The sequence below is a fragment of the Rhamphochromis sp. 'chilingali' genome (genome assembly GCF_963969265.1).
Source record: "Rhamphochromis sp. 'chilingali' genome assembly, chromosome: 5".
Classification (NCBI taxonomy): domain Eukaryota; kingdom Metazoa; phylum Chordata; class Actinopteri; order Cichliformes; family Cichlidae; genus Rhamphochromis; species Rhamphochromis sp. 'chilingali'.
Window position 1 is genome coordinate 16,681,565 of NC_137932.1, and position 27,089 is coordinate 16,708,653.

Genomic DNA, 27,089 nt, shown 5'->3' on the forward strand with positions numbered 1-27,089 from the left:
GACATTTCTACTTATGGTTTGCGGTAAATTAGTTTGAAAAAAATTTAACTTGTGGGTAATTACTTTGTAAATGCACTATGTTTGTTTCTGGCCATTTAAATAAAGAAAATTCTGCCGCGTGTATTGATAAAGTAAACTGCAAATGATGTCAGACTTGATATTTTCAAGAGTTAGAAACTAGTTTCATTTAGATTCTATTTGTTTATGGAACTTTCCGTGAATGCCGGGAATAAAAGAAAATCACCTTCATTTGTAAAACAACACTGCACTGAGTATTTGGAAAATTGTTAGGTAATATGTAGAGGTTAAATTAAGCAAACCCATCATTCCTTTGTGATTGATTTCTTTCTTTTTTTGGACATTGGGTATCAGATGTAAACCACTCCCACTTACAGAGATCTGATTGCTATGTGTCCTAAAGCCCTGTTGATGTTTCCCCCTTTGCGTTCCCACACTTTCTGTCTCTCTCAATGCATTTGATGGAATTAGTAATCTGTTCCCGTCTTCCCTCCTTTGCTCCCTCTCTTTGTCTGTCCCTTTGAGCAGTAAATGTTGACAAGGTCGATGAGTTAATTAAAAGTATCACCGCGGGGGCAGAAGCGGAGAAAGACACAGCCATACAAAGAACAGGTAGTGAGAAGAAAAGTCACAGAGGGACAGGGGAACAGCTAACAGATGGACAGCGAGTTGTGATGGGATAACATATGAGGAAAAACAGAGACAAAGAGAAGTTGCCACTGCTATTCAGTGACTTGCCTGTCAGTTCACAGTGCATTATTTCACTGAGCCCTGAGGGGAGCAAAGAAAACGCTAGCAAAAAACAAGTGCTAAAATGAGCAAAGCTGGCACAATTATGCATACTGTTTATATTTCATCTAGATATGCCAGAGTTCAAAAACTTTGCAGTGTGCTGCAAATGTTACTTTCATTCACATGCAGCATTAGTATATAATGATGTTGTAATAATTAATTGTTAGATGCGCCCGTTATATTTTTTTAACTTTGACTTTCTCTTGCTATTCTCCACAGGGTTCATTAAATTGTCATCAGATCAAATCATTACCTTCCATATGTCCCTAAAATTATATGAAATTGTCCTCTGAGTACTCTTAACTGGAGGACACTAGATCCTTGTAGTCCTTTTTAATGCTGAAGGTTAAAAATTGCACTCATTACAGGACTCACTGGTAAGCATATGGCTACTAAACTGTTTGAAAGTATTTCTGCTTTCTAAAAGTTCACATCATGGAGTAGGGGTATGTCACCAGGGTGCAGAGGAGGCTACCCCCCCCCCCCCCCTCTGTCCCCTTCTGGCTGCCTCTGCCTCAATTTTATCCCACAACTTAGACATTCACATTACTCACACTCTCATTACACATACATATAGGATCTTGGGGGTGGGCACGATACACGGAGTCCAAAGTACCATCAGGGTGTACACCTCACCCCTGGCGTCGTTGCCCACCTCTCAATTTTAAATACACGTAGACATTGAGGGCTAGCAGGAGGGACCATGCGCTTACCTGCTGCTCTCTGGCAGGTAGCTCCAAGCCCTCCTGGGTTTTAAATGCACCTTAGAACACACATGCATCAACACTACAATGAGCGGGTGGAGGGAGGTTTGGAGTCTTCTCTCACCCCCGTTCTCTGCGGCCTGCTGGAGCGGGGGGGCTAGGAGGAGGAGTTGGCCGTCCGACTGCGGTCTGGAGTGTGGGGCCTCCCTGCTGCTGCGGAGTCGGGGCGGTCTGCCTCCCCCCACCGCAGGGAAAAGGGTAACACCACCTGGGTCTGGGTGCAGTTCCCCCCTCCAGGGGCAAGGGTACCTAGACCCGGTTTGTAGAGTACGCTTGGGGAGTGTGATCGTGTGTACAGCGTCTCTTTATGTCTGTCTCCACGTTGGTTGAGTGTGGAGTAAGTGCATATGAGAGCATGAGGGTGGGAATGGATGTTTGTATCTGTGTGTGCCTGTATGTCTGTGTCTATATGTCAGGTTGGGTATCAGACGCCACCTCTCTGGGGACATCTCAGGCCCTCCAAGGTTTGGAGGCCTATCTCCACCCACCACCACTTCCCCTGCCAGTGGCGGACTCCCTCAGGTGTCGGTGCGTTGGTGGTTCTTTGTGTCTGGGGGTGGGCATCCGGGTACACACCGGCTCACACGATTGGTGCTCTGTGAACGTTTTCCCTTGAGTCTATCCCCTATGTACACATCCTCTGATGCCCCGAGCCAGCTAAAGAAGAGAATATTTGCTACAAGCCACCCAAAATGTGAAGTGGTGACTTTTAGGTGTCTTCAACATGACAAGATGTCCATGTTGAAAATGCTCAATGTCTCGGTTGTTGCAAAACAATCATTGCTGCCCACTGGCTAGTTTTCCTTTTCAAGTTTTTCATTTTGAGAAGTCTTTTCTGGAAACATTCATGATGATGCACTGCGTTATGCAAAAAGCCCCCTAAATTCATATAAAGGCTGAAACAGGGGCTTTAGAAAGTTTACACTCTGCCAACTTTCTCACCTTCATACAGCTGGCCGTGTATGCGACGGCCATGAATGTTGCAACATAAGTTTCAGAGATTGTACTCTCCCATCCAATTTTGTCTTTGGAAATATGTGGCAGTAGAGACTGTTTGAACACCTATGAAGTATTTCTGATGGAGTATACTGGCTCTCTAAGCAATCAGTGCTCTGCTCTTTCATTTGCTGGATGCCTGGTACCACACCGCTCACCTGAAAGCCATGCACTCACTTGCTTCTACTGCTATTTTCATTTCATTTCATAGCCTAGAATGCACATGGAGTGTCTGAGTCTGCCTTTCCCATTGAGGAAAATGACTATTGTCACCTCCCCACTCTCAGCCTTGCTGAGCCTGATGTTGTAAAAAGAGAAAATGGATTGTTCTGTAAAAGCCAAACACAAACATTATACATAAATACATTTGCAAATGATCCATCCCATGTTAGATACTCAGTGTGTACTGCACTTAGAATGAGAACAGCACAACAAAACTATTAAATTTTAATGAAATGTCCCTTAAACAAAGCCTGATGACAGCTTAAAATTCCTTTTATATTAAACAAAGTCTCTGGATTGTTGGCTCTGGATATTTGTTGCAGCAAGCTGAATGCAAAATTTATGCCTCGGAGTATTTCTCAGACAGGCAGCCTGATGAGGCTCGGTTGTTAGGTTTTAGTTATCTTTTAGAATCTCGTTTTCTTCCAGTTATATTTATTGCTGTTACCTATATAGCAAATTCTGTTGCAGTGTATATTACCACGTGTTGCTTTACCCCCTCACCCACACAGACACGCATGTTAGAGTGATATTTGCAATGTTTTACATTGCTGCAATTTAATCTATCTTAGCCTGAGGGGTCAATAGACAAACGCTGCTAATTTCAGACCCACATTTCAGTGTTCAGTCATATGGAGTGATTATTGTCTTCAGACTAGCAGAGGGTCTTTCACACATGGCAGTAACTCCCATCCTCTTGTCTCTTCTGTGGATTCTAGTATTCGCATGTGATACTTTAATCCACTGTTCTACTAAGTCATGTATGACACTGTGCAGTAACACTGTGGGATTTAATGGAAATAATCCAGTCTCTCTCTCTCTCCTCTTTTTCCATTCAGTTTAGCAGAAGAGTTGTATCAGAAAGTCCAAAGACTCTTTGGTAAACCGCATCAGGCCACTGAAGACCTCAAGGCAGAGGTGACAATTAATTTTACTTATTTGTCTTCAGTTTTACTAAATGAATGGCTTAACACCTCCTTATCTTCTTTCTAAGATAAAAGAGAAGCTTTCGGACCATGAGGAGAAGCTCAGGGATGCCCATGGTCTGCTCATCTTTGCCCAGGGACAGACAAGTCTGGCTGGCTCACTGGCTTACCAAAACCAAGCTAACCTCACAGCCCTGGAGGTACAAGCACGAGTTTACATTGTGACCTCGTGTCCAAACTGTGTGTTTTGTGTATAACTGATATTTTGAGATGTCAGTTAGTTAAATGTTGTCATAATGTGGTAAGCAAAGCCTCTATGCCTCTTTAACTATCACACAATGGGGCGATCGTGGCTCAAGAGTTGGGCATTCGTCTTGTAATCGGAAGGTTGCCGGTTCGAGCCCCGGCTCCGACAATCTCGGTCATTGTATCCTTGGGCAAGACACTTCACCCATTGCCTACTGGTGGTGGCCGGTGGCGCCAGTGTCCGGCAGCCTCGCCTCTGTCAGTGCGCCCCAGGGCAGCTGTGGCTACACTGTAGCTTGCCATCACCAGTGTGTGAATGGGTGGATGATTGTGTATAGTTAAAGCGCTTTGGGGTCCTTAGGACCAAGTAAAGCGCTATACAAATACAGACCATTTAGACCATTGACAGTAGATTCTGTAAAAACACCCTTCTGTTGGCATTACAATTACTTGTCAATGTATTTGCCGTATACTCTAAAGTGCTGAAGCGAGCAGTATTTCATAAAAACCGACTCTGAACCTGAAGCATCTACATGAACACTGCTGTGTGATGTCTTTGTTACTCCCCATTTGCTCTGTACTTTCTACTGTGGCCTGGATAGCTACAGAAAAGAGCACCAAAATGACTGTTTGCACATTTTTGGACCCTTCCATGCACTTGAGAGAGACAAATTTATGCTCATACCAATAAGCATGTTCCAGTCTTTAAGAAGTTGGGTCACAAAGTTAAAGGCACAAGGCCACACGTTACCCAACGTCTGATAGTAACGATAACGTTTTAAGTGTATTTTATTTCTGACTTTAGACATAAGACAATTAAATCTTTTAGTTTCTGTCTCCTAAACTGAAAAAACAATAAAAATGCTTAATAATCCCAAAGACTGAAATTCACCATCTATAAATCATTGATGCCACTTAATCTTATTTTGTTGAGAAGCCTTTTGCATGTGATTAATCATCAAGAAGGGCTTAGATGCAGCATAACCTCTAACAGAAAAAAATAGCAAACATTTATTGAATAGATTATCCTACATATCCTACAGGAAAGATTATACAGTCTTCTATCTCTGACACACTCAATCAATATAGTCTCACAGCAATTTCATTAAATGCACCTTGCTAGTGTGGAGCAGGGAAATTATTTTACTGCTATTGTTAAATAATTGTCATCAGTACCATTGTATTAATAATATAATCTGGAGTTTATATTGCATTCAGATGTTGAAACAGTGTGCGTCTTTCAGAAAGACTAAGTTGCAGGCTGACAGGAAGTTGCAGGTTTGCAGAGTGTGCCTTTTGCAGAACTGAAACCGAAAGCAGACGAGACACAGACAGTAGGTGAAGAGGTGACACAAAGAGCATGTGAGGTCAACACATACACACACATTAGTTAGATTTATTTAGAGGAGAGAACGGAAAGTACCAAGCCATGAAAATAGAAGATGATTTTCTGGGTGAAAAGTCATGATGATGTTGATCTGATCTATGTATAAAATGTATCTGTGACGCATGAAGGGGCGTCAGTAAATCAAACCCTGATGCTATAAAATATCTGTTCATGCTTTGATTAAGTCGAGGACTACTGGCTGTCTGCGTACAGAGTGTCTTCCCACATGTGTGTTCATTAAAATCATTGTTTGACCAAGACCTTTTGGAACCATGGGTGGTGTGTACTCTCCTTCCTCAATTTTGAATCTTAACACTAGTTACGGCTCACTACCCCTTTTGCCCTCAGAACTGTCTTAATTCTTTGTGGCACAGATTCGACCCAGAAACACTGCTTAGAGATTTTGGTCCATATCAACCCGATGGCATCACACAGCTACTGCAGACTTGCCAGCTGCACATCCATGATATAAATCTCCTAGTCCACCACATCGCAGAGGTTCTCTGTTGGATTGAGATCTGCTGACTGTGGAGGTCATTAAGCTCATTGTGATGAAACCAGTCTGAGATGATTTGGGTTTTGCGACATAGCACATTATCCAACTGGAAGCAGCCATCAGAATGTGGCTACACTGGGGTAAAGAGATGGACTTGACCTGCAACAATATTTGGGGAGGCTGTACTGTTTGAATGATGCTCGGTTGGTACTAAGAGGCTCAAAGTGTGCCTACAACATACCCCCCCACACATTACACCACCACCACCAGCCTCAACCAGTGGTGTAAGGCCAGATGGATCCATGCTTTCATGTTTTTACCACCAACTCCTGACCCCACCATCTGAATCTGGTCCTGTTTTCTTTTAATGCAGAGGAAGCGATCTGCAGTCAGCGGAGTGAAACAGGAAGCACAGAAGGTTCTTAGAGAAGGAGAACGTCTACTGGGTGAAGCGAACCAGCTTTCTGACAACGTCAACAAAGAGATCGAGGTACAGAAATAAACCTTTCGTGCTCTGTAACACTTTAAACCTCTGTCCACTCTAGAATATTCTGCCTCAGGTTAGTTGTATTGCTTTTGTCTTCAAGAAAGACAAATTTCAGTTCGGCACATATAATGTTATTGTTATGTTTTATTAGCATTAAAAGTCACTTTTATGTAGATCTGAGTCTCTGTTCTCTGTTCACAGGACTTGGAGGAAATGGCGAGTGAGCTCGGGGCTCTTCATGGCCGGCTGGATGACAGAGTCAGTCACCTCACTTATGGTTTGAGCGATGGTCGCCTGGCTTATCGCGTGCAGGATGCAGAGGAACATGCCAAGCAACTTAACAACTCTGCAGCCATTTTAGATGGGTAAAGGGAGTATATTTTTACAGTACAGAAAAGCACACACATAGGCCCAGGTAGTATTTACTTCAGGCCGAGTGTGATTTTAAAACGGGTTCATGTTGCTTTCTTTCATGTTGTTGTCTTTTTTAATAACATTTGCTGGTTACAGCTTTTTATTCAGTTTCATGTAACTGTAAGTTAAATATCCAAATCGACTCTTAAGCGCTAAAAGCATACCATCATCAACTGCACGCTCAGCTTCACAGTTCAGTTAAGCTGGAATATATTATGCTCAAGTCCACCCAAAATCCAACTAATGGCAGTAAATGTTGAAACATGAAAAGTTCTGGAAATTCTCATTATAACTTCCAGTTTAATTTAACTGCTTACCAAAGTGTGTATAACAAATAGAATAGGAAATCAATGTCCATTTCTTCCTCTCCCCCCCCTCTTCACAGTATTTTGGCTGAAGCTAAAAACCTTTCCTTCAATGCGACAGCCGCCTTCAATGCCTACAGTAACATTAAAGCGAATGTTGATGCAGCAGAGAAGGAAGCAAAGGCAGCCAAACAGAGGGCGAGCGAGGCGCTGGCACTGGTAAGAGGACGTGCACTGTCACGTATGGAAACACATGCTGTATGTAACTCGCCCTGTATTCAGCTACTGTAGATACCAAACACAAGCAGTTTAGCAATCCGGACCATGAAAGTGTTCTCTCAGCACAAAAGATAGTGTGTGTGTGTTTGTGTGTGTGTCGCATGCAGTGACAGTAATGTAAGCTTGTGCTCTCCATTAGTCATGGCTGAGGGATCAAAGCACAGCTCTGTCCCTCTTCTTCCTTCCCTCTCTTTCTCATTATCATGACTCACACCTGAATTCTTCCTTTTTCCTTCTTTTATTTTTTAATTTGTCCCGTTTCCTATTCCCTTTCTTTTTTTCCTTCTTCTTTTTCTTTTTCCCTTGCACGTTTTTACTTTTTTTTTAAACATTCACCTTCATCTTTGATTTTTTTTTCTCCATGTATTTCCTCTTCTCTCCTTTTTCACTTTAATTTCCTCTGAGCCAGTTCATTCGTCTGACCGTCATTCTGCTGATACTTTACCCTTCTCTTGTTGACTCATGCGGCTCGTTTGCTTTTTTCGCCGCCTTAATTTTTTCTTTTCCTTTGGCAAGTAATATGTAAAGGGCTAAAAGTGAAAAGCAAAGGGATGAAAAAATGATTCAAAGGGTTGAACACGGAGAAACAAAGTGATGAATAGTTAAGTAATTTGAATCCCTTTCTTAGAGGATCATTTAGCAATGCGAAGTAGTTATGCTTTGATCTTACAGTCGGTACTTCTGTATGCAGATTACTGCACCTCTACATTTTTTTTTAAATTTGTGTGTGAACCCAAAAATACTTTATTCTGAGAGCATTTTAAGTCACATAATTTGCACTGTTGCTCCTTGTATGCAGGCTTTAGGTCCAGAGATCCCAGTAAAGGAAGCAGCTCGAGATGCCCTGCAGAAGAGTCATGTACTGTTGGATCAAGCTAAACAACTTCAAAATGAGGTCCAAGGTACTGTCGGTGTATGTGTATCCAGAATGTATATTATATATAATGCAAGAAATAGGTTCCTTATACAATATAAACAAGCCTTCCAATTTTAGAGCAGTGTATCTGATATCACTGTCGTCCTACATTTGCCTCTCTATGCCTTTTTCTCAGTCACTCTTTCCCATTAGGGAGGTGAGGGAAGTGATTTCATTAGCAGGCGGCCTTGGCTTCAAATCAAACCACCATCATCATTTACTTTGTGTGTGTTGTGTGTGTGTAGAGAATGCAGCTGGTGTGGCCGGGCTGAAGGGCAGAGTTAAAGCAGCGAAAGACAAAACCAAAGACCTGCTGAAAGCTGTCAATGGAACCATGGCAACGCTCAACGCCATCCCCAACGGTATGATTGCATCATTGTGTGTGTGTGTGTGTGTGGGGGGGGGGGGCTGTGCATGCACACAAGTGTGGGCGAAAGATAAAGACAGAGTGGATCAATATCAGTGTGTGGATAGAGGTCAGTTGCTCGGGTAAACTCAACTTGACACATGTCAGTACTCACAGATACGCACTCGGAAATGCACTGCGGCGATAGCAAAGTTACTGAACTGAAGTGTTACACATGTTTGTGTTTGGATCGACACAAAGACAGCTCTCAAATGTAGCAATAGTAACAGTTCAACATGGAAACATTTGCCTTAAAAATAAATGAATATGAATAATAAAGAGATTTTTACAGGATTTCCCTAGTGTGATGTCACCGTCTGCTTAGAGCAAATATTTAGCGTGATACTTTTATAGTTTCAGTCTCAAACAATAAAATCTGTTCATAGACTGGCCCTATGCAAATGTTGTATCAAAACAAGCTGTGTTTTTATTCTGGAGATTTCTCACGTCCAGGATGATCAGAGCAGGGATTCACATTTAATCATCCAAGTTTCACTTTCTTTTACCATGATGTCTAAGAACTATAATCCTTGATACTAAGTGATGAATTTAAAATTATTGTGCAGCGTGAACTGAGAGAGCATATATCTGTGTGCGCGCATGCGTATGTATGTAATGTGATGCCATAATCAAACCAAATTAATGCCATTAATTGCTTTGTGGAACTTACAGAGTCCAGATCTGACCTAAGAGCTATCTTGTTATTTCTTTAATAACACATAAAAATGATAGTAAATAAACTGAACAGTAAAGTATATATTTGTTTAAAAATTTGGGTTTGCACAACATCAATGTAAATTATGGCAGTTACAGTACACATCTTTTATGTTTCATCCTTTGACAGACACAGCAGCTAGGCTAGCAGCCACAAAGGCTGTAGCAGCGGATGCTAACGCCACAGCCATCGACGTCCTGGAGCGTCTTGGAGATTTGAACCTGCCACTTGGTGGACTAGAGCGCAACTACACTGATCTGAAGGAGACTGTCAGCGAAGCCAATCAGATGATCCAGGACCCTGAGAAAAACAGTAAAGTGCTTTTCTTTTGGTAGTTAGTATGCATAGTCTAATATTAGTAGGCAGGTAGTAACTAATTACTCTTTCTTTACTCTGAAAAGAGTGAGCTTTTGAACATTTTTGCAACTCTTACATCCTAATTTGATAAATTAATAACAAAATGTTGAAAATGATCAACTGGAACATTTCCAAACTTTTATCTTGTTGTTGTCTCAGATCTACGTAAATTCAAAATTGAAATTTGATATATTTCTCTCTGTTTCTCTTTTTTTCAACCCCCACAGCAATCAGTATGTATATTTCACTTACTTTAATTTGAGCACGTATTATACGTGGTGCACCAATACCATATTTTAATTGCAATATCTCACATATTTGTTTTGCTTAAATACAATAAATCACAGAGTTCACACTGTATTGAGTCAGCGCGCTCTTCAGTCAGTATCGCCTATGGCGGCATAGGCTGATTTCGACAGCAGTATTGGAGCACCACCCATTAATATTGTGATTATCTTTAATAGCTACACGGTAAACAATAGTTGCTTCTAATAAAGCCTCCATTCGGCATGAGCATGAGAGCTCTGCACACTGCAAAGCATAGCACTTCTTTTTTTTAATTTTTATGTCTTCTCTTTATTTTTATCTTTCCTGGATCTTAAGCTGATACAATTTCTCCAAGTAAATAAATTAGAAGCAGTTCTCTTTGAATGCTGAGTTACACTAATTGTTTGGCTCTTACTGGCTTTGCCATCTTTCTGTCTCTTCCTCCACATTTCTCCTCCTCCAGTGATTTCCTCATCTACCATTATTTCGCTTCGTCTTCTGCAAGCTTTCTCTTTCTCTCAGCTGCAGTACTGTACCGAATAGTATCATGATAACAACTATGGTAGTGTTCTGTATCGTTGTATTTGATCTCTCTCTACCTTCAGTTCATGCTGCAGGAGCAAAAGTGAAGGATTTGGAGGACGAAGCTGACAGGCTGTTGGAGAAGCTGCAGCCAATCAAAAAGCTACAGGACAATTTGAGGCGCAACATCTCCCAAATAAAGGAACTGATTAACCAGGCCAGGAAACAAGCTAATTCAGTAAGTTGTTGACACACTGCCATGTACAACTCCTACTCATAGTTGTAGGAGATCACATGTTTTATAGTAGTTTAATGTTCTTGTGCAAGATTTATTATGATTTATTTGAACTTCCAGAAGCATTTGTGGCTGGCTAACACTTCGACAGGTTGACCAGGAGAGAGTTGGACTGAATGTGTTTACATGTACGAGGCCCAGCCATGGGTCTAATAGGCTTGGTTTCTTTTGATGACTTTCTTCCACCTCACCCCTGGGAGCTATTTAGAAACATGTCGGTGCCCAGCGGTTGGTTAAAACTCTGTTGCAGGACTATATATGGCATAATAATTCAGGCATAATCTGCCTGCATTTATAAATTAGATATCAGTCTATCTGAGACTGATTGCTCTCAGTCCAAGCTGGACTTGGAGGCAAATACCAGATGTTTTTTTTTTTAAATACTTGTGTGTTATTATACAATATATAGGATAAATTCAAACTAAAATCGAAGATTCCTTTTTGTGGAAACATTCTTAATTCCTTCACTCTTTCTTCCTGTTTACAGATCAAAGTATCAGTGTCTTCGGGAGGTGACTGCCTCCGTAGTTACCGCCCTGACATCCGAAAGGGGAGGTATAATACCATCATTCTTCATGTCAAAACCACCACACCTGACAACCTGCTACTCTACCTGGGATCAGCCAAATATGTAAGCACGTCTCAGAAAAACACAGGAGCATAAAATCAAAAATAGTTTGAACTTGTACAGGTTGTTAATTTCTAAACAAAAACCAAATCTATTGCCTTAAAAATGTGTCTTTATGTCACAATTTAAATATGAAAATGTTCATTTTTTAAAAAAATGTTTCATATCGATGCATTGTTCTCATTTAATTTAACACTCAGGTGCTATGTAGAGCACCATAACATATTTTTTTTCTCTTGAAGCGTTCTCGTGTACCATTAGTCTTGCATTAAAAAGCACACACACTTGTCTCTTTCCCATAAACCGGCCCTCTCACACACCTTACAGGTATTCCCAAAGTGGCTTGTCTAATATGTGAATAACTAATACACATTGACACATACTTGCAGGCACCCTATAAACATAGCACTAATTTAAGTCACCATGCTACTCCCAAGGTGTGCATACGTGTGGGTTTGGTTGTAAACACACGTGTGTATCTTGATGAGCAGCACCAATTAACAACAAGTTTATGTTGCCATGTACTTTAGCCTGATTTCCCCTGAGAAATCTTCACTGCATCTGACTGGAAAGTGTGGAACATTCATATGTGTGTGTTTGTGTGTCTCTACTATTTTCTGATGGTGAATAATTCAGTTTGTATAGTAATTTTGTGTGTGTGCATGCACGCCTCTTACATTTTTCTAATAGCGTGTAATACTAGTTGAATAGTAACGATGCTGCCCTGTGATCTCTACTAATGAATAATCTGCATTACCCTGGGGAGACCAGAAAGATTAGTGCAAGCACTTTTGTGTCTGTGTATGCGTGTCATTTGTGTCTTCAAATGTGACCCCCTGATAATCTCTAATTGCGCATAATAATATATGAATTATAATTCTTGGTATGCACTTCAGCTGCATCATGAAGATGAGAGCATATGCTGAAAGTTCACTTTTTTTTTTTTCATACTCATACATATGTAATAAGAGCATTAATCAAAATACAGCAAGATCCAGTAAAAATCCACTTACAAGGACAGATGGAGAAAAGGAAAGCTTTTGTAGCCCCGGAATAGATAAGAACTGGGTATAAAAGTGCTTCACTGTTCAATCATTCACATTTTAGTACATAAAACCGCTGCATAACTCCTGCATTGTGTCATCTTAAAAGCATAGACTGTGTATAAAAGACACCTGTATCGAGGGAAAAGTAAAGCCACTGCCCATCACTTTTTACCTTACAGTTTGCCACTAATGGACATTATAGGCTCTGGTTTCATAGGTCACTCTATGCTAGGACATTTCCAACAACGTTATGTAGGTAGTTGCTTCAGTTGCTCATAGTTTAACTCTGTAGCTGCTTGCTCCACATGCAGCTATTTTGTGGTCGAAACAAGTTTCAATTTCACCGGCATACTGTGGTCTTACCATGCATAACTTCAAGCCTGTATATAGCTTACATGTTATTTCTCTTGTAAATCATTTTAACATGGGTACCTTTATTGGCTTCACCACAGATCCCAGCTTGCTAAGGAGCTAAAGCATGATTGTTGGTTGTCCATTTCTAAACAAAAACCAGTATAAATATTACCACTGCACATTACGTTGTTATTTGCAGAATTCTAGTAGATAAATGATTCCACATTCACAAAGGTGTTTAAAAAAAACAAAGTGGTTAGCAGTGTCACCTCAAAGCAGGAGGGTCGTGGGTTTGAATCCACCAATTTGCTGGGGCCTTCCTGTGTGAGGTTTGCATATTCTCCCTGTCACTGTCAGGGTTCCTTCTGGGTATTCTGACTTCCTATTACCATGTTAGAACAATTGGAGAATAGGTGAAAACTGGCCATAAGTATGAATATGAGCATAAATGGTTTTCCCTACCTCTCCCCCTATGACACCTGGAGTATGCTTCAGAATCACCGTGACCCTGAACACTGTATATCTCGAGTTTTCTCCAAGTATTTTTGAATGTTTCATAAACTGTCAACTTGTTCATGTGCATTACCCACAATTACATAAAATCAGTATCTGTATTCATCTTGTTAAGCGGATAAATCAGCACTAAGCACAGTAACCTTAACCTAAAATAAATCACAACAATGCAGTTTATTCAGCATGTGTCTACTTTGTCTCAGGTTGATTTCTTGGCATTGGAGATGCGCAAGGGGAAGGTGAATTTCCTTTGGGATGTGGGTTCAGGTGTGGGGAGGGTCGAATATCCCCATCACACCATCCATGATGGAAACTGGCACAGGATCGAGGCGTCTCGGTAAGAAGAGCGCACTCATTCATGTGTATAGAAATGTGCTGTACCTTTGACACGTATGGTTTAAAAACTGATGTTACATCTTACATTTCAGGAGTTTTGAGAAGACAATAATAAGAAAACATGCGTACACCCACACACAATCACAAGAAAGGGGTATAACAAAAGAAAGTTACTGTACTTATCTATACATGTCTGTATAGATGTATATAGCTAATTAGTTTTCTACATTTCTTTATATTTTTTTTTGTCTGTCATCCCGTCTAACCACAAGCAACAGTTGTAACCGACAGTTGTTGCAGAAATAAACCAACAGTTACCTAAGGACATCTTCTCATTCATGCTACTGTGGAAAACGCACTGTTTCACTTGGGAAATCAAGAGATTGCAGGATGTCAGCCTGTGGCACATCATTGCATAGATACAGTGTAATCTAACAAACTAGTTTTCTCTGTGAAAGCTGCAGCGATGTTTTATGCAAGACCATCTAACATCAGGCCAATTCACACAAAGGAGATGGCCCATTTGCACCATGTATTTCCATCTGAGAAATTTCCCAAAGGTGTCTTCCAGTGGAATCACGCAGACTATCGGTCTTAAGTGTTCCCCTACACAATGTAGAAATCTTGACTTTAAACTCCAAGGTGGCCAGCTGATTTTGCCATACATCTCAGAGTTTTCACTGCAACAAAACTGGCTCCACACTCTGTTTCTATCATTCTTCTTTAGCACCAAGAGTTTATAAAAACTGATTCCAAATGGCTTCAGTCATAACAAATCTCTTCCAGGCAGTACAGAATGCCAAGCAAAAAGACAACAAACCCTCTTCTCATTCTCTCAATACAGCAATGGGTTGAATGGTACCATATCAGTATATCCTCTGGAAGGCTCTATGGCTGGTATGATGCCGACCCCGGCCAGTGCCAACTCGCCCACGGCCTTCACCATCTTGGATGTAGACCAGAACGCCTACCTGTTTGTGGGAGGGATATTCGGCTCTGTCAAGGTGCCTGTCTGTCTGTCTCAAAACATGAAGAACCTGTCTTCCTGCTGTGTTTTCTCATGATTATCTTTTTTCTGTTTGTCTTTTAGAAAGCAGAGACAGTAAGAACAAATACTTTCACAGGCTGCATGGGGGAAACCTACCTGGATGGTAAACCTATTGGACTGTGGAACTACAGAGAGAGAGAGGGAGACTGTAAGGGATGTGTCGTCAGGTATACAGTCACAATTTAATTAGAAGTTAATTATTTTATTCTTCCTTACTGATATTGATAGTGTAGTCTTTTTATTACTCCCAGTTGTATTCCTAATCGTAGATATGTAAAGAACATTTTATACAGGAACTAGGATTTATTTATAAAAACAGCTGTCTTTTGCAGATATTCTGGTTGGTCTAATATTCAAGTGAGCGTCTCATTGTCTCGCCTACTTTGCATTTAATTATTTGTGACCTTTCAAACTCAGGCAGTTGGACAGGAAACAAAGCAGTTGTAAATTGGTCCTTTTTTTGTAGCCCCCAGCGCTCCCACGGTGAAGGGACCGTTCAACTGGATGGAGAAGGCTACGCTGCAGTGGGACGACCCACTAGGTGGAACCCAAATGTCTCCACCATCACTTTCAAGTTCCGCACGTTCTCCTCTGATGCTCTGCTCATGTATATGGCAGCTGAAGACATGGTATGTGTTTAATATGGTATTAATACCATGATGGAGACAGATATTTTGTTTATTGTGTAAGTTGTGAGGCTTTTTAAAATTTATTTAGACAAATACTGTAAAAAGTACATCAAACAATCAAACAGGTGTCATGCTCTTACTGCTTGTGTCTTATGAAAATTAAAAAGAAAACATTACAGTTCTCTTTATGTGACATTAAGAATAGTGTCCAAAATCTGCTGTTTTATTGAGCAGTCAAGATTTGATTAATTGATAAAATAATTTTAACCATTTTCTTCAGTCTAGTCCATATTGGGACCCTTTGCAGTATATTTTACACAGTGTTGTTAAATCCTATCTTTTCAGACTCGTGCTGTTATTGATTTGTACTGAATTTGAAACGCCAGAGTGTCACAGCAGTCTCTCCCTGTTTGATGCTCTCTGCAGAAGGACTTCATGTCTCTGGAGCTGTCAGAGGGTAAAGTGAAGGTTAACTTTGACCTTGGATCTGGAGTTGGAAGTGCCAACTCATCTAAGCGCCATAATGATGGCCACTGGAAATCCCTCACCATGTCGAGGAACAAGAAACTATGTAAGCCTTCTTATATAACCTGAGCTGTGAATTAATGGAACAGATAAATTAGAGGGTATACATATACAATCTCTCCGTGTTCTGTTGCTGATAATGTATCTTCAACTCTTAACAAAGCCACGGTGTCCATAGTAGACGTCGACAGCAGTGACGAGGAAAAGATTGTGGCCACATCTCTGGGGTCAGCTACTGGTCTGAACCTTAAGGAGCACCAGAAAATCTATTTTGGGGGTCTGCCAACGATTGGAAATTACAGGTACGCATAAAGTGCTGTAATTTACGTTGGTTCAGTTTATAAAAGCTTACATGATGTTCTGTGTGAGAGCTGCATATTGTTTTGCATTTGATTTACAGAAATGCTCTTTAATATTTTTGAATGTTTCATTTGCGTTAATTCATATACACTCAACAAAAATATAAACGCAACACCTTTGTTACTGCTCCCATTCCCCATGGGATGGACGTAGAGACCTAAAATTCATTCCAGATACACAATATAACCATCCCTCCCAAACAGTGGTCACAAATCAGTCCAAATGTGTGGTAGTGGGCACATCTGCTATAGAATAGAATAGAATAGAATAGAATTCAACTTTATTGTCATTGCACATGCACAGGTACAGGGCAACGAAATGCAGTTTGCATCCATCCAGAAGTGCTTTAGTGATATAGATATATTACAATATATATTAGCAATAATATAGATATGTGAGTATATTACAGAAATGGGTCTATTATGGTATGTTATAATGTACACGGTATGAAGTATGTTGTGAATATTCTATAACTATAAGTATGTACAGGCTGTAGTGAGTACAAGCTATGTACAGGATATGAACAGGATATAAATATGAAAAACTATACAGAATATGAAATAAATAACTTTACAGAATCTGGGATATACAGCTATACAGAATGGGAACTATGCAAGTTGTAAACAGTTGTAGGATTAAAGATTATCGAATGTACAGAATGATTATTTACACAGAGCTATACAGTAGTGCAGTTAAGATAAGTGAGGGTGTAGATAGTTTCTACAGAGGCTATATAAAGTGCTAGTGGTTGTGAGTGGTGGTTCACTCCATGTTATTATTGTGTGTTTGAGGGTACAGTTGTCCATTGTGGGTGTGTGTATGTTCAGTCCATGAGTTTAACGTGGGTCAGATGTCAGGAGGCAGAGTTCAGGAGTCTGACAGCTGTGGGGAAGAAGCTGTTCCGGTACCTGGTGGTCTTAGTCCGGAGGCTCCTGTGGCGCCTCCCAGAGGGCAGGAGGGTGAAGAGTCCATGCGATGGGGGACTGGGGTCTTTGATGATTTTCCCAGCCCTTTTCAGACACCGCTTCCTGTAGATGTCTTTTATGGCAGGAAGTGGTGCTCCGGCGATGCGCTGGGCAGTTTTCACGACCCTCTGCAACGCCTTCCGGTCCGAGGCAGAGCAGTTCCCGTACCAGACTGTTATACAGTTGGTCAGGATGCTCTCGATGGTGCAGCGATAGAAGTTCACCAGGATGTCTGAGGACATGTGGTTCTTCCTCAGAGTCCTCAAGAAGAAGAGGCGCTGGTGAGCCTTCTTGACCAGCTTGGAGCAGTTGGTCGTCCAGGTGAGATCCTCGGAGATGTGGACTCCCAGGAACTTGAAGCTGCTCACACGCTCCACAGCCGTCCCCTTAATGTGGATGGGTGGATGTGGGTCAGCATTCCTCCTGTAGTCCACGATGAGCTCCTTGGTCTTCTCGGTGTTAAGCAGCAGGTTGTTTCTGTCGCACCACTCAGCCAGACGATCCACCTCCTCCCTGTAGGCGGCCTCATCGTTGTCACTGATGAGGCCAATCACCGTGGTGTCATCTGCAAACTTAATGATGGTGTTGGAACCATCAGCAGGTCTGCAGTCGTGGGTGAAGAGGGAGTAGAGGAAAGGGCTCATCACACAGCCTTGTGGTACACCGGTGTTCATTGTGATGGTAGATGAGCAGCGGTTATCCAGCCGGACGTGTTGGGGGCGGTTGGTCAGGAAGTCCAGTAACCATTTGCAGATGAGGGAACTGATACCCAGGTCTGTCAGTTTCCTGATGAGTTGTGAGGGGTGGATTGTATTGAATGCTGAACTGAAGTCTATAAACAGCATTCTGGCGTAGGTGTTGTTGTTGTCCATGTGTGAGAGGACAGAGTGCATTGCGATGGAGACTGCATCCTCTGTGCTCCTGTTCCGGCGGTATGCGAATTGGTGGGGGTCCAGGGTGGGGGGGAGACAGGATTTGAAGTGTGCTAGGACCAGTCGCTCTAAGCACTTAGTGATGATGGGGGTGAGTGCTACTGGGCGGTAATCATTGAGGCAAGATGGGTTGGAGTTTTTGGGTATCGGGACGATGGAGGTGGATTTGAAGCAGGCCGGTACCACAGCGTGGGCCAAGGACAGATTGAATATGTCTGTGAGCACTCCTGCAAGCTCCCCAGAACACGCTCTGAGAACACGCCCGGGGATGCCATCAGGGCCTGCAGCCTTGTGGACATTGATCCTGCTCAGCACCGCTCCTACATCGGTGGGGGAGAGAGTCATAGGTTGGTGGTCTGGCGTCATGTCTGCTTTGGTTGTGGTTGTGGGGTTCCCTCGCTCAAAACGAGCATAAAAGTTGTTGAGCTCGTTGAGGAAGGAGACATCAGAGGATGCGGGGGAGGGTTTGGTGGTCCTGTAGTCTGTGATGGTCTGGAGTCCTTGCCACATGCGTCGGGGGTTGGAGTTGGAGAAGTGTTCTTCTACCTTCTTTTTGTAATGGTGTTTGGCTTTTTTGATGCCCTTCTTTAGATTAGCCCTGGCTGTACTGTAGGCGTGTGCATCTCCTGACCTGTAGGCGTGTTGCGGGCCTTCAGGAGGAGACGGGGGAGATAACCCATCCCACCTCACAGGTGTGCCACATCAGGATGCTGATCTGACATCATGAGTAGTGCACAGGTGTACCTCAGACTGCCCACAACAAAAAGGCCACCCTGGAATGTGCAGTTTTGTCTCACAGCAAAATGCCACAGATGCCACAAGCAATGAGGGAGCGTGCAATTGGCATGCTGACAGCAGGAATGTCAACCAGATCTGTCGCCCGTGCATTGAATGTTCATTTCTCAACCATAAGCCGTCTCCACAGGCGTTTCAGAGAATATGGCAGCACATCCAACCAGCCTCACAACCGCAGACCTCGTGTAACCACACCAGCCCAGGACCTCCACATCCAGCAGGTTCACCTCCAAGATCGTCTGAGACCAGCCACCCAGACAGCTGCTGGAACAATTGGTTTGCACAACCAAACAATTTCTGCACAAACTGTCAGAAACCGTCTCAGGGACGCTCAACTGCATGCCCGTCGTCCTCATCGGGGTCTTGACCTGACTCCAGCTCGTCGCCGTAACAGACTTGTGTGGGCAAATGCTCACATTCGATGGCGTCTGGCACGTTGGAGAGGTGTGCGCTTCACGGATGAATCATGGTTCACATTGTTCAGGGCAGATGGCAGCTGAGAATGTCCCAGTTCTTGCATGGCCAGCATACTCACCGGACATGTCACCCATTGAGCATGTTCGGGATGTGCTTGACCGGCGTATACGACAGCGTGTACCAGTTCCCACGAATATCCAACAACCTCGCACAGCCATTGAAGTGGAGTGGACCAACATTCCACAGGCCACACTTGACAATCTGATAGACTCCATGCGACGATGTGTTGCACTGCATGAGGCAAATGATGGTCACACCAGATACTGACCGGTTCTGGGTCCCCAGACACCCAATAGCGCAAAAAACTGCACATTCCAGGGTGGCCTTTTGTTGTGGGCAGTCTGAGGTACACCTGTGCACTACTCATGATGTCAGATCAGCATCCTGATGTGGCACACCTGTGAGGTGGGATGGATTATCTCAATATAGCAGATGTGCCCACTACCACACATTTGGACTGATTTGTGACCACTGTTTGGGAGGGATGGTTATATTGTGTATCTGGAATGAATTTTAGGTCTCTACGTCCATCCCATGGGGAATGGGAGCAGTAACAAAGGTGTTGCGTTTATATTTTTGTTGAGTGTAGTTTCCTCATGGGAAAGTTATTTTGACACTTTGAGGCAGTTAAAGTAGTAACAGACCAAACCTCTGCTCCAACATATCCATTATGTGGGATAATGCTTGCTACTAAGCACAAATACATTTTTATCCTATTTCTAAGCCCCATTCCAGAAATAGGATAACAATTAGGTCAGTGAAGACTCTGAGTTTGTTAACCCTGAGATGAGAGAAACGCCATATGTTCTGATCTGAGAGTTAACTTCAACTTTGAGCCTGTAACCGGGGTAACCTACTCACTGGCAGGATTTCTTCAACTTAGTTTAGCTCCTCCCCTCCTCCTGCACCTGAATCAGCTGTCTGACACTGGCTATCAAACCTCATAGCAGAGTGAATTAAATGGCATAAACATTAAAAACAACTTGACCAGTTCAATGATCAAAGTAAAGATGGCAAGTTGAATTGAAGGTTTAGTTTAAGAATGTTAACATGTTTACCATATGGTTGTGTGTTTGCTAATGCTTGAATGTCATGTTCCTTCTTAACAGCATCGCAGCCAGGTAAATGAATGAATAAATAAATAAATAAATAAATACATTTTATAATCAAGCACAATAAAAAAATCAACTGTATTCACTATTGAGCTGTGCATGAGGCTGACCTGCTGATAATGCTGTATAGCCCACACTGAATGTACGTTTGTTTGTTGGCTGGACTCTCAGAAATCACTTTTTCTATCCTTTGTTAATCTGAATTTGACGTTTGTTCAACAACATTTTGGTGGAATAATTCATATGAATAACTCCCTTCCATATTTTATTGGCATATTCAGTAGATTTAGATGTTAATCTACTTCCTGACATTTTCGAGATTGATGGGTAACTTAAAAAAAAAGTGTATTATGCTGCTAAAAGAATGTTTATTGCAGTCGTTGACGAGGATTATCATATGCTGGATATTTTTTAAGAACTTTCTCTTCAATAACAGATACTCATCTTGAAATGAGTAATATAGAAAAATATCCCAGTGCATTTGTATGGACAAACGACATATTCAGATTATTCTTGTTGCTGTTTAGGTATCACTCTGCTTGCGAATTCACTGCTGCAGTAATTCACTTCTACAAGAGCAGACTGACCATTATTATGATTATTGAATACTCCAAAGTAAAACTGTCTTACACTTCATATAGGTCAGAGGTCATTCTGAAGAGGTATGCGGGCTGTCTTCGGGACATTGAAATCTCCAGAACGCCATATAACCTTCTGAGCAGCTCAGATTATACTGGTGTGACTAAAGGATGTAATGTAGAGGTAAGTGAGCTTTTATGAAACATCCCGTATGATTGCTGACCCTCTGGTTGCAGTATTATATATTTTAGATTTGCCATATATAGAGAGAGATGTGTGAATGGGTCAGGTCGGCGAATATGTAAATAGATAACTATCATATCTGATATCATATCTCACAGTACAATAATATTGAATGGGTTGCATTGTTGTATTTTGTCATGTTTCTCAGGTCTTTGTCTGAATTTCTACGAACATTATTGCTAAGGATTGTCTTATTGCATTGGAGTCACACTGGGTTAAATATGTACACTTGGGTTTTAAGGGGTATTTATTATTTTCTTCTTTTTTTTGGGTTGTATGGAAGCCCCAAACGCAATTTCATTGTTCTTGACAATGACAATAAATAAATAAATAAATAAATAAATATAATTAACATAACATCCACTAAATGGGGAATCTGAAAAGGCATTAAAATCTGTTGATTGGATGACCTTGAAATTCTACAGCTTTTTTTTCAACAGCACATGTCACTTTCATTCTGATTTGCCTTTCACTCGGTTGCTTCTTTATGTAGGAAGATGGTTTCCGCACAAAGAATAAAATAAAAAGGCACAGACGTGTTTAATCTGCAGTACCCTTTCATATTCATGTTCCTCTCACAGACACAAACTATGCATTATGTATTAATCAGTGCATTTGTAAGAATATACACACTTCTTAAATTGCTTTTTATATTTTAATCTTTCAAGCCTATTATGCAAACACACTCATGGAGCTTTCAACAGCCATGCAAAGTTTTCACCATGACTAGTGCTATTCATTTACTTATAAAAAAAAAATGCAGCCAAAGCGTATCAAGGCCCAGAGAATGTTGAAGAAGATTGCTGAAGGTCTTTCTCTTGTTTTCTCCGTGTGGTGGTGGTAGAGAGGAGGTCAAAGGCTGGGGACCTTCGTCTTTTGGAAAAAAGCAAGTCGTTATTATGTGAATGATTTAAAATAAAGACTTAGTTTAAGCATAGTATAAAGTCAGGTTAAGGTTAGATGTAGGCAGTTAGTGGTTGTAAGAAAAAAAGAAAGAAAGAAAGAAAGAAAAAGTCCTTATTAAAGTAATAAAACCACATGTGGGTAGTAGGTATGTTAAATAGAGGGGGAGAATTTCATTTTTACAACTACCGTAACAAAAGGAAAGCTGGATGATGATGCACCAGAAAGTCTGTGTGAAACAGCGTGCCACTAAAATGTGTTGCTGTTCTTTGAAAAACCTTGACTAAAATATCAGAAAGTCATATCAATTTGATCAACTACATTCAGACTTGTGTAGTCGTTTTTACTCTTTTCTGTTTGACTTCTGCATTGTAGGCATGATGAACGGTGCTGAACTAAATAACTGATCTGTCCATTGACAAAATACATGTCAAGTGAAACTGTTTCTTCTTTGTTTGCAGAACCTGCACACAGTCAGTTTCTCTAAGCCAGGATACATGGAGCTGAGTGGTCTGTCGCTGGCCGTTGACACAGAGATCAGCCTGTCATTCAGCACTCTAGAAGACACTGGGACCATACTGCTGGCAGTAGGCGGAGGGTCACCAAACAAACAGAAGGTTATTGTTATTTTATTAGGGGTTTTTTTTTTTTGGTCCATCTGTTTTACTCACTGAGTCACTCCAATACAATATACTTCTTAAATCTGAGTTGATCAAGTTCCTCATTCTGTTATAGTTGTAAGATATTTCTCATGGGTGGGGAACAGTGTAATATGGAGAGTAGCTTCATTTGAAATTAAATACTCATTCACCACTAATCACTCAAATCTTTCTCTATTGTCACCAGTTTGTGTTCAATATTTTTTCAGAAAATAGTTAAAAAATTGTTAAGTTGTTGTTAATAATTGCCATAAAATCTAATAAAACTGCAAGAATGTACAGTATAATCATTTATTTTAAATATAGTACATATATAGAATTTATGTAGTATGGAAGTGAAATACAATATAAAAATTGTTTGGTATATTGTTTCAGTCCATCTTTGTATTTGTGCTAAAGAAACATTTCGAAAACATCCATTTGACTTTAAAGGGTTAAAACAATGTTTGCTGTGTAGTGACAAAATTTGCCAGTGTGTGCATGGTAACATAACAGCGTGCCTGTTGTCTAATAATATGGCTTCTATTAAAAACCTTGTAATGCAAGCTCAGTTTTTTCTGGTTAAGTTTCTTGCACATCTGCCCCTTTTATGGTACAGTTAAACTATGGAAAACAGCAAAGCCAAAACTATTGTGAGCGTTTGCATTGAAATTGTAATACAAACAGCTGCAGAGCAGCTGAGCTACAAATTGATCGCAAACTGTCTGCGTCTATAAATTTATGGCAATAATTTGCCAATCTGTGTGAGTGTTTTCAGTCTGGTCAAGGTGGACTCAAGTGACTCACTTGAGTAATCGCATTACTCAAGTGAGTAATCCAGTGTAACTGTACCATTAGGTAATGATAGCACTTTATGATAAAGCATTGTGAAGCTATTAGTAAGGTGTTAGCAAGTGCTTAATTCATCATTGATACAGCATTATTTCTCCTTAAGGCCATTTATAAATACAGATATATGATCATGATTCATGACTCAAAGCTGTGCATGGTGTAAGAGTAGCAGATAGATAAACATCTCTGTTTATAAATGACATACCAAGGCGGAGTAATATGTATGTAAACAATAAATTAAGCACTTCCCAATACCGTACTAATGCTTAATAGTGTGACATTATTAGAAAGTGCTACCAAGGCAGTATCAGAAAACTTATTGGAAGAATCTGTGCACAATAACATTGTTCTGAATATCTTTCCAATCCAGGCCCGCTCCACAAGCCTTTCAAAGTCCAAGAGGAAGAGAAGACAGTCAGGAGAGGTGGGTTCACCATGCACAGTTTGGACCCAAATGCTGTCTTGTTTGCCTAAGTGAATGGCAGTTACATAAGTGCATATTAATGAGATTTGCAGTTTTTGGCAACTGAGCTAATGGGATTGTTGTTTTCCAAAATGCACACTCTTACTTATACACACCCATAGATGTGCAAAGACTCATACACACCTTTAGTAGCTGTTGTGGAGGTTCATTGTATAGTGGCGATCTTAGCTTTTAGCTGACTTTGCCAGTGCGTCCACACAGTCACACAAGCAACTTTTCTGTAAGTGAATTAAGTTTCCATGAGTGCATATTAATGAGATTTGACTCTGTTGGCAACTACACTGATTAGATTGTTTCACAGCTGAAACACCTTTTTTTCCACGTGCACACACACATGTGCACACATGCCTGTCAACCCTAGCCAGTGCTAAATAATTAAATCCATTATTTTAACTCCCCTGAAAACACCATGGGCAGCATGTCATATTTGCAGCTGTGTGTGTTTGTATGTGCACGTAAGGGGTTTGTGTGTCATATCAGGTGTGAGGATGGCACTCACACGCGTGCAAATTTAAATGTGTGTCGTGTTTTTGTGTGTGAGAGAGGTAGAGAGGACAGAGGGTTACCTCTAGCTTATCCATCATCACTGGTTGTTAGGCACATAAATCTATTTTTACTAACTATGCTGGCAGGCACAGCATTTGTGTGTGTGTGTGCGCCTCTGTACGTGCGTGTGTGGAGAAAGGTTAAGCGAGGTTAAAAACACCATCAACTCAACTTGGCCCTGACTAATGGCTGTTTTAGAGAGGGACACAGAGAGAAGGGGACAGGAGACAAAGGATGGAGGGATGGAGGAGAGAGATTTAGAGGTGAAAGTAAGGATAGAGAAGTAAGAACAAAGCTAAAAAGAACGGAAATGAGATGATGGGGAGGATAGTCTGCTGTGGGAGAGAACAAAAATTGAAAAAATGAAAAGAGCTGGGAGCAAAAAAATGAAAGGACGGGCACAGAGGAGAGGTAAGAAGAAAAGAGGTGGAAGAATATCTTAGAATCAGAATCAGAATCAGAATGGGTTTATTGCCAGATGTTGAGGTTTACAACATTAGGAAATTGCTGCGGTGCTTCAGTGCAGACAATAAGAATTAAAGTGCTATGTAGAAAGAAAGATATGTGCATGAGATATACATGAGATATATACATGAGAATAAGAATTATGAGTGCTACGTAGAAAGATATATACATGAGTGCAGGTGGTGATCAGTGCCAAACATGAAATGATGCAGTGACACAGCGTAGGGTCATGTGTTAGTGGCGGGGACAATCATGTGGTTATTGTTCATGTGTCCAACATGAACATAGATGAAAAACAGTAGATTGTTTTTAAGCTGGCCAATAAAGAAAGAAAAACAAATAATCACCTGTAGGTAAAAGATGGAGACCACCATGACGTCACAGAATATTTGTAAGCATTTGAACCACGGCGACTTTAACCCTTTAAGACCATAGAGCCAAGTCCGCCAGAACTTATCTTTATATTTTTACATGCTGTAGTGACATTTTTGGGAGCATTTCAAGTTGCTATACATCAATACAACTGTCATATACCAAATTTTAATAATATGTATGCATTAAGGCCATAGTAACTACATAAATTGCAAAGAAAGTGCAATAAACTACAAAAAAATGAAAATCGTTTTAGGGTTGTTGTTTTTTGTTTTTTTGTTTTTTTTTTACATATATTTCTAGTTAGAGAAATTTAAGAGGTTTGTCCCTCAAAACTGTAAATACAAAAAAGTTGCACAAAATAGTTTCCCACCACAGGAAATTTATTTTTTACTGTCTTCATAGTTGGATTTTTGAGATACACCAATTTTTATATACTGCTGAAAAACTGAAAATAACGCAAAACAGAGCGTGCCCGCTTCAACCAGTCTTAAAGGGTTCAAATGAAAACTAATAGCCCTGCAAAACTGTACTGTTGCAACCTGTCGGTCAAAATATAGCCACACTCCTGAATTATACCCTGTTTTTTTCACCAGATTTTCACTATAGTTGTACATTCAATATTTCACATGAGTAGTGATTGACAGTATAAACTTACTAGGAATGTGTTTACTGAGGATATAGTGAACAGTATCAATTTTTTTTTTTTTTGCTTAGACTTTTATGAATTCCTGTTTTAACTTGAAGAATTTCCCCATGTTGGCAATGCTAAAGAATGTGCACGTGTGCTATCTCCGTCGTTTATATACAGTCTATGGGAAAAGTCAGGATATGCACAAAGGGAGGAGAGATGGTAAAATGATGATGACAGTTTTGAGGTACATCTAAGAGTTCCTCACTCATTCAAAACAACTGAGAATTTTCTTTATACAAACTGGAGATCAAAACTCTTTATCTTTCCTTCTTATCCACTGAATGATTGCACTAGTTTTTTGCACTAGCCTCGAGATATCACATTACTTTTTGTTTTTAATTAACACATTAGATTGTCTCATAAAATGTGAAAAACATATTGAATAGGCCTGACCTGAAACTGAAACTGACCTGGACTGCACAGTTCTACCTGCTTCAGCTTTACACTCAAGATATCGAATGAGAAATGCAGAAAAGCATACCATGTTTTGCATGAATGTTGTATTTGTGCACATTCTTGTAAAATGCACCTGTATGTGAGTCTGCATGAGTGTGTGTGTGTACGCACGCGGGTGTGCTTTTGTACCCATGTACGAGTGTGAGATGGCACGGCGAGAGCCATGTTGTACCTACATCTCAGTTCAATTTGTCCCCGACCTCAAATTGAAATTCCATTTTCAGGTGGTAAATTGTCTCCCACTTCGCCCTCTGGCACACAGTGAATTAAAATTCAAATTAGCCTGACCCTGCACCACTGCTCTCTAGCACCTCTCTGTCTGTCTCA

General features: G+C 40.9%; 1 protein-coding gene across 4 annotated transcripts in view; it reads left to right on the forward strand.

The window, feature by feature from the left end:
• Nucleotides 1-27,089, forward strand: part of lama2 (laminin, alpha 2) — a 228,061-nt gene that overhangs the window by 181,832 nt on the left and 19,140 nt on the right. For all 4 annotated transcript variants that reach the window (XM_080883708.1, XM_080883710.1, XM_080883709.1 and 1 more), the window contains 19 exons: nt 3,632-3,710; nt 3,787-3,918; nt 6,221-6,337; nt 6,536-6,699; nt 7,134-7,272; nt 8,132-8,234; nt 8,494-8,610; nt 9,499-9,681; nt 10,599-10,753; nt 11,298-11,441; nt 13,555-13,688; nt 14,532-14,691; nt 14,778-14,902; nt 15,202-15,364; nt 15,791-15,935; nt 16,053-16,191; nt 21,172-21,292; nt 22,717-22,872; nt 24,116-24,169. In XM_080883708.1, coding sequence (XP_080739834.1) covers nt 3,632-3,710; nt 3,787-3,918; nt 6,221-6,337; nt 6,536-6,699; nt 7,134-7,272; nt 8,132-8,234; nt 8,494-8,610; nt 9,499-9,681; nt 10,599-10,753; nt 11,298-11,441; nt 13,555-13,688; nt 14,532-14,691; nt 14,778-14,902; nt 15,202-15,364; nt 15,791-15,935; nt 16,053-16,191; nt 21,172-21,292; nt 22,717-22,872; nt 24,116-24,169 — 2,530 coding nt within the window. The remainder of the gene's footprint in view (nt 1-3,631; nt 3,711-3,786; nt 3,919-6,220; nt 6,338-6,535; nt 6,700-7,133; nt 7,273-8,131; nt 8,235-8,493; nt 8,611-9,498; nt 9,682-10,598; nt 10,754-11,297; nt 11,442-13,554; nt 13,689-14,531; nt 14,692-14,777; nt 14,903-15,201; nt 15,365-15,790; nt 15,936-16,052; nt 16,192-21,171; nt 21,293-22,716; nt 22,873-24,115; nt 24,170-27,089) is intronic.